Source organism: Esox lucius, chromosome 7 (assembly GCF_011004845.1).
Source record: "Esox lucius isolate fEsoLuc1 chromosome 7, fEsoLuc1.pri, whole genome shotgun sequence".
NCBI classification, from domain to species: Eukaryota; Metazoa; Chordata; class Actinopteri; order Esociformes; family Esocidae; genus Esox; species Esox lucius.
Window position 1 is genome coordinate 42840756 of NC_047575.1, and position 16476 is coordinate 42857231.

General features: G+C 44.3%; 1 protein-coding gene across 1 annotated transcript in view; it reads left to right on the top strand.

The window, feature by feature from the left end:
* The window catches only part of taok1b (TAO kinase 1b), a 31070-nt gene that overhangs the window by 3200 nt on the left and 11394 nt on the right, over positions 1–16476 (top strand). The window contains exons 2-6 of the mRNA XM_029121085.2: positions 12447–12734; positions 13618–13689; positions 14796–14897; positions 14991–15036; positions 15200–15296. Of these exons, the coding sequence (XP_028976918.1) occupies positions 12603–12734; positions 13618–13689; positions 14796–14897; positions 14991–15036; positions 15200–15296 (449 nt within the window). The 5' untranslated portion in view covers positions 12447–12602. The remainder of the gene's footprint in view (positions 1–12446; positions 12735–13617; positions 13690–14795; positions 14898–14990; positions 15037–15199; positions 15297–16476) is intronic.

Below are 16476 nucleotides of genomic sequence, written 5' to 3' on the forward strand. Positions count from 1 at the left end.
CCCCAGGCCACCCCGGGCCGCATACAGCCTCCCTCTCCCCCACACCTCTACTCCTCCAGGCCACCCCAGGCCCCATACAGCCTCTTTCTCCCCCAGGCCACCCCGGGCCCCATACAGCCTCCCTCTCCCCCAGGCCACCCCGGGCCCCATACAGCCTCCCTCTCCCCCAGACCTCTACTCCTCCAGGCCACCCCAGGCCCCATACAGCCTCCCTCTCCTCCGGACAGTTCACCTCATGCACCCCACCAACTTTTCCCCCAGACCTCTATTCCACCCAGGGCCCCATACAGCCGACCTTTCCCCCAGACCTCTATTCCACCCAGGGCCCCGTACAGCCGACCTTTCCCCCAGACCTCTATTCCACCCAGGGCCCCGTACAGCCGACCTTTCCCCCAGACCTCTATTCCACCCAGGGCCCCATACAACCTCCCTCTCCCCCAGGCCACCCCAGGGCCCCGTACAGAAAACCTCTCCCCCAGTTTTAGCCAGACCACCCCAACCACACATAGATGGGGCTTCTATTTAGGAGCTGGACTGAAGATTACAGGTTTTTGGGGGAGATTAAAGCTGGCTTTGAACAAACTAAGTTGTGTAAATTGTTGGCTTAACCCTGTTTCCCTGTGGTTGTAAAGGGGTGATAGGGTAGTAGTGAGAGTTAGGTTAAACACTGGCTTTATCCTAATGACAGGAGCTAATGGTGTGTGTGCGCGTGTGTGTGCGCGTGTGTGTGCGCGTGTGTGTGCGCGTGTGTGCGCGTGTGTGCGCGCGTGTGCGCGCGTGTGTGCGCGTGTGTGCGCGTGCGCGTGTGCGTGAGCAAATCCTCTTAGTTTTCTCTCTCTTTTTACTGTCTGATTGTGTCACTGTGCTGTATGAAGGCCTGAAGTCCTCTGTTGATTGGTTCACAGTTTCTCCTCTTTCTGGGCCTATTGCTTGTCTCCAGAATTCCTGTGTTGCCAAATTATACTAGGAATATTTGACTAGCCTATACACTGCACTTTTTAAGCATATTACAGTCAAATCACTGCAAGATTATCACAACTGGCTTGGCCCATCACCGCAGTATACAGTTTCAACCTGTTACTATACGTGCTGCATAATATTGTTCAATCATGTCACATCTATATACAACCCTGTTTCCAAGAAATTTGGGACGCTCCTTAAAATACAAATTATATCGGATATGCAATGATGTGCAAATCATTTATCCCTATATTTAATTGAAAATTGTACGAAGACAACATATCTAATGTTGAAACTGAGAAATGTTATGGTTATTTGTCATTGTTATTTGATGCCAGCAACACGTTTAAAAAAAGTTGGCACAGGGGCATGTTTACCCCTGTGTTGGACAGGGGCATGTTTACCCCTGTGTTGCATCACCTTTTCCTGAAATATACTCTGTAAGCATTTGGGAACTGTGGAGTCCAATTGCTGTAGTTTTGAAAGTGAAGTTTATTCTCATTCTTGCCTGATATAGGATTGCAGCTGCTCAACCGTTCGAGGTCTCCTTTGTCGTATTTTCCGTGTTGTAATGCGCCAAATGTTTTCAATGGGTTACAGATCTGGACTGCATGCAAGCCAGTTTAGCATCCAGAGTCTTTTACTACGGGGCCATGTTGATGTAATACATGCAGAATGTGGTTTGGCATTGTCTTGCTGAAATAAGCAAGGCCTTCCCTGAAAAATACATTGTCTGGATGGCTGCATATGTTGCCATCACCTGTATATATTGTTCAGCATTAATGGTGCCTTCACAGATGTGCAAATCACCCATGCCATGTGCAATAATGCACCCCCATACCATCATGGATGCTGGCTTTTGAACTGTGTGCTGATAACAAGCCAGATGGTCCCTCTCCACTTTAGTCCAGAGGACGCAGTGTCCATGATTCCCAAATATAATTTCAAGTTTTGATTCGTCAGACCACTTTGCCTCAGTCCATCTTAAATGAGCTCAGGCCCAGGGAAGGCGGCGGTGGTTCTGGATCTTATTTATATATAGTTTCTTTGCATGGTCGGGTTTTAACTTGCATTTGTGGATGCAGCGACGTACTGTGTTCACAAGATGATGAGATCGCAATTTTTCATTGAGAAACATTCATCTGGAATTGTTGCCCTATTTGCCTGCGCTGTCTGTCACAGAGTGGTGAACCCCTCCCCATCCTCACTTCTGACAGACTCATCCTCTCTGGAATGATCTTTTAATACCCAATCATGTTACTGACCTGTTGCCAATTGACCTAATTAGGTTTTTGAAAGGTTTTTCCATAAATCTGCCCATGATAGTGTATAACTACAAAGTGAAAACACATTGTGAGAAATTCTTACCTGTTTATTGAAAATACAAAATAGTATTGCATGTACATTAAATATTCAGGATTTTGTAGAAGGACCTTTGGCAGTCATCACAGCTTTCAGTCTTTTTGGGTATGTCTCTGTCAACTTTGGGACCCTGAATTTCGGCAGTTACTCTTATTCTTCCTTGCTGATCCTCTCAAGCTCTGTGAGGTTGGATGGGGAGCATCGGTCGATCTTTCAGTCTCCCTACAGATGTTGATTTGGATTCAAGTTCGGATCTTAGCTTGGCCCTTGAAGAAACGCTCACAGACTTGTCCGGGAACCCACTCCAGCATTTTCTTGGCTGTGTGTCGTTGTTGTGGTTAATGTTCTTGCTCTGGATCAGGTTTGTAGGGACTCTGTATATTGACAGGCTCTGCCACTAAGAAATATTCCCATAGCATAATGCTCCACCACCATGCTTGTCTGTAGGGATAGGTAGAGCCAGGTGGTGATTGGTACCTTGTTTTTACTCCGGGTGGTGACCAAGAACCCAATGGCCCACCTGACAGAGCGCCAGAGTTCCTGTGTGGAGATGGGAGAACCTTCTAGAAGGGCAGCCATCTCTGCAGCATTCTACCTATCAGGCTTTCATGGTGGAGTGGCCGGATGGTAGCCCCTCCTCAGTGAAATTCACATGATAGCCCACTTGGCGTTTGCCAAAAGGCACCGAAAGAACTATCAAACCATGCGAAACAAGATTCTCTAAATACAGGTGTGCCAAGCTTGTAGAGTCATACCCAAGAAGACTCAGGGCAGTAATTGCTTCCAAAGGTGCTTCAAAAAAGTCCTTAATAAAAGGGTCTGAATACTTGTGTTGTACTAATAAAAGACTCCATAATATTTGATTCACTCCATTCTGATCTGAATACCATGATGTTCACAGGTTTGAAAGCCCACAAAACGCCCTTTTCACTGTCTTAACATCTAGTATACCTGTTACATGTCAGTAAATGTTACACAACCCGTAGCTTTTAATTTGTCAGCTTTAGCCATACCATCCTCTTATTGCTGACAATTCACTGATATAATTGAAGTGGTCTTCCTTAGAAAACATTGCCATACTTGGGAAATTGTTAAGGCCACATGATAGCTAGCATTTATTGCATGGATTTCTATCCCTATCACCCAGCTGCCTCCATACATTCGTTTTTTCTGTGGCTGTTAGCATTGTTACCACACTGTAGTCTCTGGGTCCCCTGAGTTAGGATTCAGGCCAGTTTACGCTGTTTCTGGAGGATTTAAGAGCACTAAGAAAATCAATACCTCCCCTGCATTGGGAGAATTCATTTGTGTGTGTGTGTGTGTGTGTGTGTGTGTGTGTGTGTGTGTGTGTGTGTGTGTGTGTGTGTGTGTGTGTGTGTGTGTGTGTGTGTGTGTGTGTGTGTGTGTGTGTGTGTTACTGGGCTTTGAATTGCCAGGGTCTTCACTGTATGGCATTGTTGACCTTAACAATAAATCACTGCATTTGTGTAGTGGTGAAGAGGTGTTTATTTGGGGATTTTAACAGTTTAGGGTTATGGGGGGAAAAGGCATTTTATAGAATTCACTGTTTAAAATTATTTTTTATGACATTCAACTCGTATAAAAACAAGAATAATTTATTAAAACTACCAAAATGATTGGCTGCTTTGGCTGAATATAGACACTTGATAATTTGCAAATTAGCCAATCAAAATACCAATTGGTAGATCAGAATTGGTCTTGCTGTGTGACTGACGCTTCTTGGGTGGAGAAGTTGATCAATAGAATGTCTTGAATGCAACCAATCGTCCAGGCCCCTGGGCCAGTTCTCAACTGTTTTATTCTTGGGACCCATATTGAACCAATTGATCTCCCCCCTAGAAATTTTGTTTGTTTTAACCAATGGTATATTGACAAAATTCCTGTCTTTTACATTAATTTCATATTTTTTCTCAAACAATTTTAACCCAGTTGCTCTTATGATGTGTTTATGAACCACTCAAACATGTAGAACCACAGATGCAAAGGTACATGGTATGCTATCGAACTGTTCAGGACGCCCCCTTACGCTTCGGTACGCCCCCTTACGCTTCGGTACGCCCCCTTACGCTTCGGTACGCCCCCTTACGCTTCGGTACGCCCCCTTACGCTTCGGTACGCCCCCTTACGCTTCGGTACGCACACGTGAACTGCAGAGTTATGATATGCTGGTCATTTTCCTGTCATTTCCAAAACATGCTTATTGCACTGCAGACTACACGCACGTTGTAGATACAGATCCACAGAACCAGACGCGTAGCTTGAACTGGTAAGGCAGGCAACTGCTTGGTGCCCCAGGCCGTTAAGGGGCTCCTGGAAGCATCATGCTATGGGAATGCTTCTCAGATGCAAGGACTGGGAGACTAGACAGGATTGAGGGAAGCATTAACAGAGCTAAATACAAAGACGTCCTTGAGACAAAAACAGATCCAGAGCACACAGACCGTCAGACTGGGGCAAAGATTCATCTTTCAGCCTGATGACGACACTGGGTGTACAGCCAAGACAGCACAAATGGCTTCAGGACAAGTCTGTGAATGTCCTTGAGTGGCCCAGTCAAAGCCTGGACGAACCCAATTGAACATCTGCCTTGAACACCTGTAGATCGCTGTTCACCGATGCCTCCCATCCAATCTGACAGCTTTAAAGGATCTAAGCGGGTGATTGGGAGGAACTGGTTAAAAACAGGCCTGCAGAGCGGGTTTAGGCATACCCGAAAAAAGTCAAGGCTGAGTCTACCACTGGATTAAGTGTCTGAATACTTATGCATGTGAGATCGTTTTATTTTCTTCTTCAATAAATTGGCACCATTTTTAAAAATGTGTTTTTGCTTAGTCTTTATGGGGTATTGTGTGTAGGTTGATGGCAAAAATAATGACTTATGTGACGGGATATGTATACTATTTGAGTGCACATTAACTCAGGCAAAATATTTTACTTTATTTTCCCAACATTATCCAATGAACAAACAATGTTAAGCACTCTGAGGAATACGCCATTATGGTGTCGAAACATAAGTCCTCTGTACACATTCTATAATGGATTAAGGTCAGCTAAATTTAAGCAAGCAAGTTTATTTATATAGCACAATTCAAACATCTTTGCTTTACAAAGAAAAATATGTGAAAGTACAATAACATAAAAACAAATACTCAAATGAAAACATCAGTGTGCCATTTAATTCAATAATAGGAGAGAATTGGTCACGTGCTTGAATACTTTTTCAAGGAAATTGTATGCAGGGTTTTTCCTGGCTGGAAATCTGTCAAAGGTGGGACCCCAACCCCTGCTACCTAATGCTCTACTGGACACTCCTCTGTGATATACTTTATATAATATCTGGCCACTTGAAAAAGAACTATTATACTGTTGTCCATGTCCACTTGAGCAGCTAATGCACACTACAATGTCCTCCATAATACAATAGCAAACAAAAACAAGAAATAAATCTATTATTTACATATTAACATGTTAGATATATATATTTTTTATTTTTTACATATGTAGGATTTTACCCTCGTTTTTTTGTTTTTTGTCCTCTGCCTGTCCAGGACTAGTAGACATTTTATTGGATTTAAGTGCATCCAGCCTATAGTTTCTGCTTGGTTATTTTCTTAAGCCCCAAAACCCATTGGCTCCACAATGCTTCTAGCATTCAGAGCATATCATTTCCTCTTCATTATATCTGAGCCACCCGAATTTCTTTTGCCATTGAGCATCAAGACTGTTTAGTAGAGGTTCTAGGAATCACATAAAAAATATGAAATCACTCATCAAGCTTTCTAATTAATCACAGTCAATATTATTGTTGTCTATTTTCATTGTTATACTATGTTGTTGTTAATTTGACTTGCATTAAAAATGTATCAGAGCTGTAGGCCTATATTTTACAGCCTTGTTGCCTTGTTGTTTCCTCCATTCGCCACATCATTTATCCCTCGACTTCATTCCCCTGTTAGCTACTTGGCTATGCTGCTTGCAGTCATCCAGCATCTTTAAGTTCATATATTTGTATTGTTAGTGACTTAAATATGTTAACTTTAAATTGTTACACTGTATATTGCATATAACATTTTGTTGGGGACAGTAGCCTAGATACCCTAATCGAATCGTCTTTTCACCAGTCATGTTTGTCTCGTGAACTTTATTGAAAACAAATCAGTGATTTCTACCATTTGTCATCTGAAATGTTAACTATTGGATGTAGTTCATGCGTTATCAAATTGTATTTAAATATTTTGACATGCTTCTGTGTGAAAGAACTAGTTTCCACTTGTTTTTCTGACATTACTCATCTCTGTGACATCAGGACCGGTAAGGTCCAGTTTGCAAGGTTGCCAAATCATTGACAGTAAACCATGAAATCCATAAACTCTCTATCTTCTGTACAACCCATCTGTAAATCGACCTGCCCAATCCCATTTAAAATAGCCTGAATTGTGGGGGAACCCTACCCATCTGGCAACACTGCCAATTTAGAAACATTTTGAATAAAAAGCATATAAGCGCAACATTCTGTTTTGCCATGCCAACACACACTGGCAGTGTGAGATTTTGAGATGGCGGCCGCCATAGAGTTTTATATGCAGGAAAGTCCCTGGTATGTATAACTGAGTGTTTCTTTCTTTTTGGCCTGGTTGTCATTTGTAAATGAGATATATTTCTTAATCAGTTTACTTGATTAAATAAAGAAATCATATTTAAAAGACTTTAGAACACGTAAACAAAATACAAAGGACTTTCATTTGGTCTGTGTTGGTTCCTTAACATCTTCATAACTCATTCTGGGGGACAGCTGTGAGAGGACAAATAAAGCTTTGTGAGCTCTTTCTAAAGGCAATTTAATGATTGACTGAAATTAGTTATGGGAGTCTTGGGCACCTTGTTATTTTGCCCCAAATGTGTACCGTTTCCTAGATACACTGTTAAAATCTGCACTCAAAAATATTAACCTTCATGATAATGCGGAACATTTCATAAATTATTATTATTTTGGCTGCCCAGGTTGACCTTGGCATGAAATCTGCCTTTTATTGCAATTTGAGGTTTCAAACATACTGCTTACTTAATTGCACTTCAACCTAATTGCTTCGGGGTCGCTGTCACTGTATGCCAATCCCTGGCTCTGACCTCACTGTTCCAGTGTTTCAGTGGAATTTGCGAGAAACTAATTGTTAATAATTGCACATGGGCAGTGGCCAAACAAGGTGATCTTCCCAGTTTATGAACTGATGACAGTTTAAATTGTTTTAACAAGATGCCCATGTTTAGTTCTGTGAAATATAATTCGTTTTGAAAGTACATATTTGGGTACAAACATTTCTTTGTTTTTCTTTGCAAATATATTCTGACTACTTACTAGAGACCTGTTTCACTCATTTCTGTCATGATAAAAACGTATTTGTGCTTAGTACCATGTCAAAACCATCACTGACACGACCCTGGACCGCTTGCAGTTTGCCTGCAGATCCAACAAGTCTGTGGACAATGCTACAGACATATACCTCAACCACTCCACAAGCCAAAGACGAAACCATGTCCAAGGATGCTGTTCATAGACTTAAGTTGAATGTTCTACACCATCATCCCAGACCTCCTACAAGACCAATTATTCAAGCTGGAATTGTCCAATTCAGTCTGGTAGTAGATCACTGACTCGGTCAGCAATAGGATTCTACAGATAAAGTCGGGTATGATATTGTCAGACTCTTCATTGCTCTGCATTGGAGCACTGCGAGGAGACTTGCTCTTATCAACGGTTTCTGGTAGAAAAACTTGGCGTAGGACAATGTGACGGGCAGCGTTTTAATTTACCAGAGAATCTTTACATTTTCACACACACAGTATCGTTAACGTGTTAAAATGCTATTTGTTTTATACGATAATTATTTGTAATGTTAGTTAAAACATGATGTTCTTAATACACAACATGTTTTATAAACATTTACAATTGTTCTTTACTGCTATACAGTGAATCAAATGTTTTTATGGAGAAATAAGCCTTCACATTAATAAACATTAGCCCAATAAACAACAAAAAACATTTGTGTAGGTTTACACAATCTAGGCCTCACTCGTTAAGTAATCATTCTTGCCTAGAAATAGCAGAAGTCTGATAATTACCTCTAAACTGAATCCGACCTACACTTGATTGTGTACCAAAAGAAATTCACGTCAGATAAGATCGATGATGTAAAATTAGGAGGGATGGAAATGGGAGATAAAATCCAACTGACGTCTTTGCGTACAGACTCATCACATTAGTGTGGTGATGAGTTGTTGTTTGTCTACAGAGGTAACATTAACTAATGCCACTGTTATTTGAAATATATATATTTCTTGCATTCCGATGTTACCTAGGGCCGTGACAAACAGAATCGATTGATTATTGACATGTATGTGATATCTACACTGTTTAATGCTGCCTTCAAATTGACTGTTCATAGTCCTTGGACAAAAAAATAACACGTTTGTGTGGAACCGAACGAAGATGAGCACCTCGCGTTTGACCTTTCTGTATGTCGGCCGCAGAGTCGATGAGAGAGCTGTGAGCAAACTATTTCATACTTACAAATAAGTGTGTTGGGCGCCCAAGACTCGACTGGTGCGTGAGGGCAACAAAGCCTATCCCGTCCGGTTCGAACTGACAGAAGGTCTACTGTGGCACAAGTCGCAGAACATTTTAATGATTGTTGCGGGATGATTGTATCGCAACACACAGTGCTTCACACCCTGCTTTGTGTGGTGCTGCGTAGCCGCGGACCGGTCAGAGTGCCCATGATGACACCTGTCCACCGCTGAAAGCACCTCAAATGGGCAGGTGATCGTCTGATCGAACTGGACCTTGGAGCAGTGGAAGAAGGTGGCCTGGTCCAGTGAGTCCTGTTTTCTTTGACTCCACATGGACGGCCGTGTACGTGTGCAACGTTTACCTGGGGAGTGATGGCACCAGGATGCATTGTGGGAAGACGACAAGCCAGTGGAGGGAGGGTGATGCTGTGGGCAATGTTCTGCTGGGAAACCCTGGGTCCGGGCATTCATGTGGATGTCAATTGGAACACCCACCTAAGCGTTGTTGCAGGCCAGGTACACCCCTTCATGGCAATGGTATTCCCTGATGGCGGTGGCCTCTTTCAGCTGGATAATGTGCCCTGACACACTGCACACATTGTTTGGGAACGGTTTGAGGAACATGATGTTCAGGGTGTTGCCCTGGCCTCTAAATTCCCCAGATCTCAATCCGATTTTAAACATCTGGGATGTGCTGGACCGACAAGTCCAATCCATGGCGGCTACACCACGGGACAAATTCAGGGGTCTTCTAGAGACCATGCCATGGCGGGTCGGCCGTGTTTTGGCGGCACATTGTGGACCAATAGCATATTAGGCAGGTGGTCATAATGATTTGTCTCATCAGTATATTCACCGATCAGCCATTAAATTATTACCACCTGCCTAATATTGTGTAGGTCCCCCTTTTGCCACCAAAATAGCCCTGACCTGTCAAGGCATGGACTCCACTAGACCTCTGAAGGTTTGGTATCTGGCATCAAGACGTTCACAGCAGATCTTTTAAGTCCTGTAAGTTGCGAGGTGAGGCCTCCATTGATTGGACATGTTTGTAGAATATCGTTTTTGAGCACATCCCACAGATGCTCGATTGGATTGAGATCTGGGGAATTTGGAGGCCGAGACAACAACTTGAACTCGTTGTTGTGTTCCTCGAACCATTTTTGCTTTGTGGCAGGGCGCATTATCCTGCTGAAAGAGGCCAATGCCATCAGGGAATACAGTTGCTATGAGAGGGTGCACATGGTCTGCAACAATGCTCAGGTAGATGGTACATGTCAAAGTAACATCCACATGAATGGCAGCAGAACATTGCCCAAAGCATCACACTGCCTCCGCCGGCTTGCCTCCTTCCCATAGTGCATCCTGGTGCCATGTGTTCTCCAGGTAAATGACGCACACACACATGGCCATCCACGTGATGTTAAAGAAAATGGGATTCATTAGACCATGCCACCGTCTTCCATTGCTCCATGGTCCTGTTCTGATGCTCACATCCCCATTGTAGGCACTTTGGACAGTGGACAGGGGTCAGCATGCTACACAGCCCCATACGCAACAAACTGTGATGCACTGTGTGTTCTGACACCTTTCTATCAGTACCACCATTAACTTCAGCAATTTGAGCTACAGTAGCTCGTCTGTTAAATCAGACCACACAGGCCAGCCTTCGCTCCCCACGTGCATCCATAAGCCTTGGCCGCCCATGACCTTGTCGCCAGGTCACTGCTTTTCCTTGGACCCATTTTTAATAGGTCCTGACCACCCCACAAGGGCTGCAGTTTTGGCGATGCTCTGACCCAGTTGTCTAGCCATCACAATTTGGCCCTTGTTAAAGTCGCTCAGATCCTTTACGCTTTCCCATTTTTCCTGCTTCTAACACATCAACTTTGAGGACAGATTGTTCACTTGCTGCCTAATACATCCCACCCAATGACAGGTGCCACGATAATGAGATTGTTAGTGGTCATAAAGTAATGGCTGATCAGCGTAATATCATACATGTATTCCATATAGGGTAATACCCTGATATGTAACTTTATTTTGGAGGGTGTTATGTAACTGTTCAGTTACATGCTGGCCTTGATTTCCATATTCCTCTCTCCCTTTACCCCCCCACACCCTCAAATGGAGTGTGATTTAATGAGAGTTCTTCTGTAGTACTGCAATGTGTTTGTGGTTGTTGTGGTGATTTGCAGATCAGAGGCTGATTCTTCAATCCCGGAGGATCTCAAAGTGCTGACACACACTTGTCAACACACGCGCACACACACTTAGCTTCTATCACCGCACTCTGACCCCACTCTCACAATGGCCTAGTTTACAGTTGTGTACCTGGAGTGGACACTAAATCAATGATCGATCTACATGATATATGTGCAGTGCTGCTTCTTGCCAAGTCTAGTAGATTAACGATCAAGCCTATTGGATGGAACAGTCTATAGGTGTAGGGTTGTAAAACCTCCAGAGACATTCCTAGTTTTTCCCAAAATTCTTGTTTGGGGGTTTTTGATGGTTCTGTTTAATCCTTCAATGTTCTGGGACAATGATTGCAAAGAAATATGGGGAATTTGGGCGAAGTTACTTTTAAGTCTGCAACCCTAAACCACATTGTTAGATGAATCCCTAACTTCCCTTGGCAGGGCAGGTAAGATGGAGTGGGGACACTTTAGATCTCTGCTCTCTTTAATGAGTGTGTGCCTGAGTTCATTATAGGCAATAGTCGCTTCGGCACTGCCTGCATGCATTTACCGTCATTGCTGCGTCCCCCTCCCCCCGTTGTCTAGGAGTTTTTAACTATTAGAAAACAGGAAACGCTAGAATATAGTTTTTGAATAAGCGCTCACTTGTTAGTGTGTCGACAAGTGGGCCACTGCGTGAGGAACTCACCTTCTGGGCTGGACAATCGCCAAGAACACAAGGCTTCATCTACACTGCAGTTCCTTAGAATACGGTGAATGTTCGTCAATGGCCAAGTTAGTGCTTGCCCATACAGGAAGATAAGATGTGAAAAGCTTCACTCTGTCCTTTAGTCCATTGTCCCTAACACTTAGACAGAGCTTGAAAAACTCTAAAAAGTATAATGGGCCAATATTGCAGAATCCAATTATCTTCAGGTTTGTGAGTTTCAATAAAAAAAAATGTAAGAAAAAAAAAAAATGAAAACACCTGAGAAGGGGAGTACCCACATTTCCTGGAATAGCATGGTGGATGCAGTTCATTCTCAGCTGCAATCTAGACCATTATAGTCCACGCTGGACCTCAAAGCCCCATTGACAGCTTAGAGTTCATTCTCTCCTTCAAATCGGAGACACGACCCAGTGGTGATCCAGACCTTGTGGGGCTGACTTAGGTTTTCGGTAGAAGAAGGTTTAAGCACATTGTGGCCATTATTTTCTTTCTAAATAGTTTATGAGGGGGTTCCTGTAACCCTGGTAACAAAGCTGTTGTCATACTCCTACAACATTTGTATGTCTGTTTTGACACTGTGGCGCCAGTGTGTTATCTTCACCTGTCTCTCCACTTCCTCCTCCCAGGTGCCCATGCTCCGGACCTCCTGTCCCCTCCCCTCCGGCAGATGAGTCGTCGGCCGGTTCGGCGTAGACGCTGCCGCGCTCCAACGCCCAGATAGTCTCCTGGCTCTGCCCCCACCCCCCCGTCCTGCCGGGAGACAGCAGACTACACTACCCAGCATGCCCTCCACCGTGCGGGCGGGCAGCCTGAAGGACCCGGAGGTGGCCGAGCTGTTCTTCAAGGAAGACCCGGAGAAGCTGTTCTCTGACCTCCGAGAGATCGGACATGGCAGCTTTGGAGCCGTGTATTTTGTATGTACACCGGCCCGCAAACACGCGTGTGCTCCTTGCTATCACACATTAGGGACCCAGTACAGATGCATATGCAGAGCCCTGTAAGGTGTGGCGATACTGCAGTACTGACTGAGCTGTCTGACATGGACGATGGTTCAGCGTATTTTAACTTGACAAACATCGCAGTGATAATTTGGTTGTTCCTCCTTGCGGAAGCCTGTGTCTGTAAAGGTGCTAGAACAGCGAGATGTGAATGTAGTTTAGGGAAACGCACCGAAGACCGGTCGCCTCTACGGGTAGCTTGATGTGTTTTGTCGGCCGGTCCGAGCGAAGCTACTGTCAAAGGAGCTACCACGAGTAGCAGTTGATGTAAGAGCCAGCAGAGAACAGGATTATAGTTGCAGACTGAAACCGGCCCTGTCAGATGGAACGATGAGTAACATAAGATTGGCTTGTCTTAGTCGTCTCCCTCCCGTCCGCTCCTGTCTCACAAACGGCATCACCTCCCCCGCTGCCTCACGACTGGCATAACACACACGCACACGTGCACGCACACACACACACACACACACACACACACACATGCATGCACGTGTTCCGTTCTGCCTCCACCAGAAAGATATTTCCTAAAGATGGTCCACCATGCAGTTTCTACCCAGGCCAACATTGCCTTTTTGCCTTGACTTGTACTGTTGTTTTCGTGCTACAGCCGCGCTGTGATTACACCGCACGGCTTCTTTCAGTTTTTCTTTCTTTTTCAAATGATTTGTGTTAACCTATAGAGGACGCGACCGCAGTGTTTTAGCAGTGCGTTATCAAGAGCAGACGGCCTGACGTCTAGTACCCAACCCTGAGCACTAAAACACCTGTTCCGCCTGTGTGTTTCCTTCCTGTCTCCCAGGCCCGGGATGTCCGGAGCACGGAGGTGGTGGCCATCAAGAAGATGTCCTACAGTGGCAAGCAGTCCAACGAGGTGAGAGGACCGTCCAGTATTCACAAACGTCCTTCTACTAATACTAGTCCCAATGCCTCTGATTCCACAGGCGTAGCCATAACACGCAGTTATTGTGTGTGCTCCGAGTCATGAGCTGCTACCCTACTTTAAAACCAGGCCTGTGCAGAAGATGCCAGTGGCCCCTTAAAAGACTATTTCAGTATTTAACCCTGCACTGCCTGGTTCACTGACCCGATGGAATGCAGTACTGCTGCATAGTGGCATTTGGGCCCGGGCTTATGCTCGGACCTTGCCTTCATGGTTCTCCCTCTGCGTTGGGTTTGGCGCGTGTGCCGTGCGAAGCGGAAGCCTTATGACCCGGCGGGCCTAAGATATCTGGACTAGCTTTAGTGTGAGACGGCGCACTGCAAAGCCTGCTGTTACTAATGCTATTACTGTTATTATCGTTACTACTACTTCTACTGCTCCTGCTAGTACTACTACTGCCAGTATCATGGTTACTCCTGCTCCTACTACTACTTTGATTACTCCTGATCTTTCTACTGCCATCATCACTCCTGCTCCTACTACTGCTGAGGCGTGTGTCAGTGCTCCTGACAGAATCACTGCTTAATTGTCACTGTTTTAACACACACACACACACTATAGTGATCCGAACCCCCACCATCTGTGTCCCACTCCAAGGTCATCCCACGGCTCTCACACACTCTCACCTTGCATCTTGGAATTTCAGATTAGCTGTAATCAGATTACACCTAATCTGAGCACCGAGAGAATCCCCCTAGTAGATCCAGAGGCATTCAAAGACTCATATTGCACACACGAAAACACACTCTCACACACACACACACACACACACATTTGTGATCATTTTACACATGATGGAGATGTACACTGTTCGCTTCATTCAGACTGAATGCACCCATTTCATATGCATTCTACCTGAATATCTTGACTGACTGAGAACAAACTATACTTTCAGCAATGTCTCCACAGAACGAAAAGTGTATATCTGCATTTAGCATCTTGATTTGTTTTCCCAATGCTTTTTCTTTCTCTCCTCCCATCCCTCTTTCTCTCTCTGTCTTTTTCTGTCTTTCTCTCCCTATCTTTCTCTCATGCAGAAATGGCAGGATATCATAAAAGAGGTTAAATTTCTCCAGAGGATCCAACATCCCAATAGTATAGAGTACAAGGGCTGCTACCTACGAGAACACACAGCATGGGTAAGACAAACATACACACACACATACATGTGCTACAATATAAAGGGCTAATACTTATAAAGTGTGACGTGTGTGCTCTCTGTGTGTCACCAGCTGGTGATGGAGTACTGTCTGGGCTCAGCTTCAGATGTTCTAGAAGGTAAGACATTCTAGAACTCAGAACAGTTCCATTTGCCGTGTTCTAGTCTGTCAAGCTTTGATCTTAGAATGTGTATCGGAGATGCACTCAGCTTGTTGAGTATTATATTGCCCTTAAAATGGTTAGCAATTTTGTTTCTAAAACGTGGTCTCCCGTCCCGTAGTCCATAAAAAGCCCCTTCAGGAAATGGAGATCGCTGCCATTACCCATGGTGCTCTGCAAGGGCTGGCTTACCTTCACTCTCACAACATGATTCACAGGTGAGTGTTTACCTGACAGTTAAATATAGTTTAGAGCCGGTCCTTCAACGTGTGTATAGAGAGCAGTTTTAGTGACATCCCAAACATCAGATTGGATCCCACATCCAACTCCTTGTTGTCGTTATGAAAAAGTATTAGCGAAAACTTCATCTAAAACTCAGTTTTTCTGCTAAATGTCTACATACCAAACCATAAAAATAATGGTTTAGTTTCTAGCTTGTTAACAAGGTGGACCACTGACTAGCCACTTTCAGTAATGACTAGATCATCGCCCACAACTTCTTCAGGTGCTTTCACTGAATTATTATAGGAAATAACCCACAACAAGGTTATCCTATACAAGGCAATGGCGGTCAAACTACAGGAAGTAGCTTACAGTCACGTGTGATGACTGGTTTCCAGCTGGAGGTGATGGAGGACACCTCGCAAGGGTTTTCAATGGCGAAATGCGGGTGGTGCACCGCCGCATGGGCTTGGAGGAGCAAAATGGGTGGGACCAAAGTCCCACTCCGGTCATTTGATCACCCCATTTTAATTGCCGAGCTCCTCTGAAAAAGTGGTCCGCTTTGCAACGACAGAATAGGTGAGCTGTCTTAGATATTCAAACTGTTCCGTCATGTGCAAATATAGTGTAAGAGAATACAACTGATTGAATCATTTCAAAAGCTCCTGGACCGTCTTGTTACTGCTTTGGCTTTCTGGCTGTTTTTTGTAGCCATTATTTTACCAGAGAGATTTTCACATTGCTATTTTGATCTTTTACATGGGAGCTCTGGCCAAGGGAGTAGCTTCCATATGCAACATAACATAAAGCACAAGCTGAAACGTGCATAGGACAGTTAAAACAAGCTGGTTTAAAAGAAATGCAATTTGAGTGTAGCAATCCCCCAGTCTGTGATGCTCGTTTATCCAGAATCTGCTCTTATTTTTTAGGGCAAATTGTTTAAAATACAGTGGAGGTCTTAGGTGGTAATGCCAGGGACACTGTGAATCAAGTGCTGACATAGGTGACGACATAGGTCACAAGGACCGTCTACAGACATTTTAATGGAGTATGAAACAAGAAAAGGAAATTGGGAAGCCTAGTTTGGCTGGCCCACGATTAGAAGGGATGACTGTTGTTGCCCTGGCAGGACTCAAACCGGGGTCTCTCATGTGAGAGGCTGTGTCTGCCACTAAG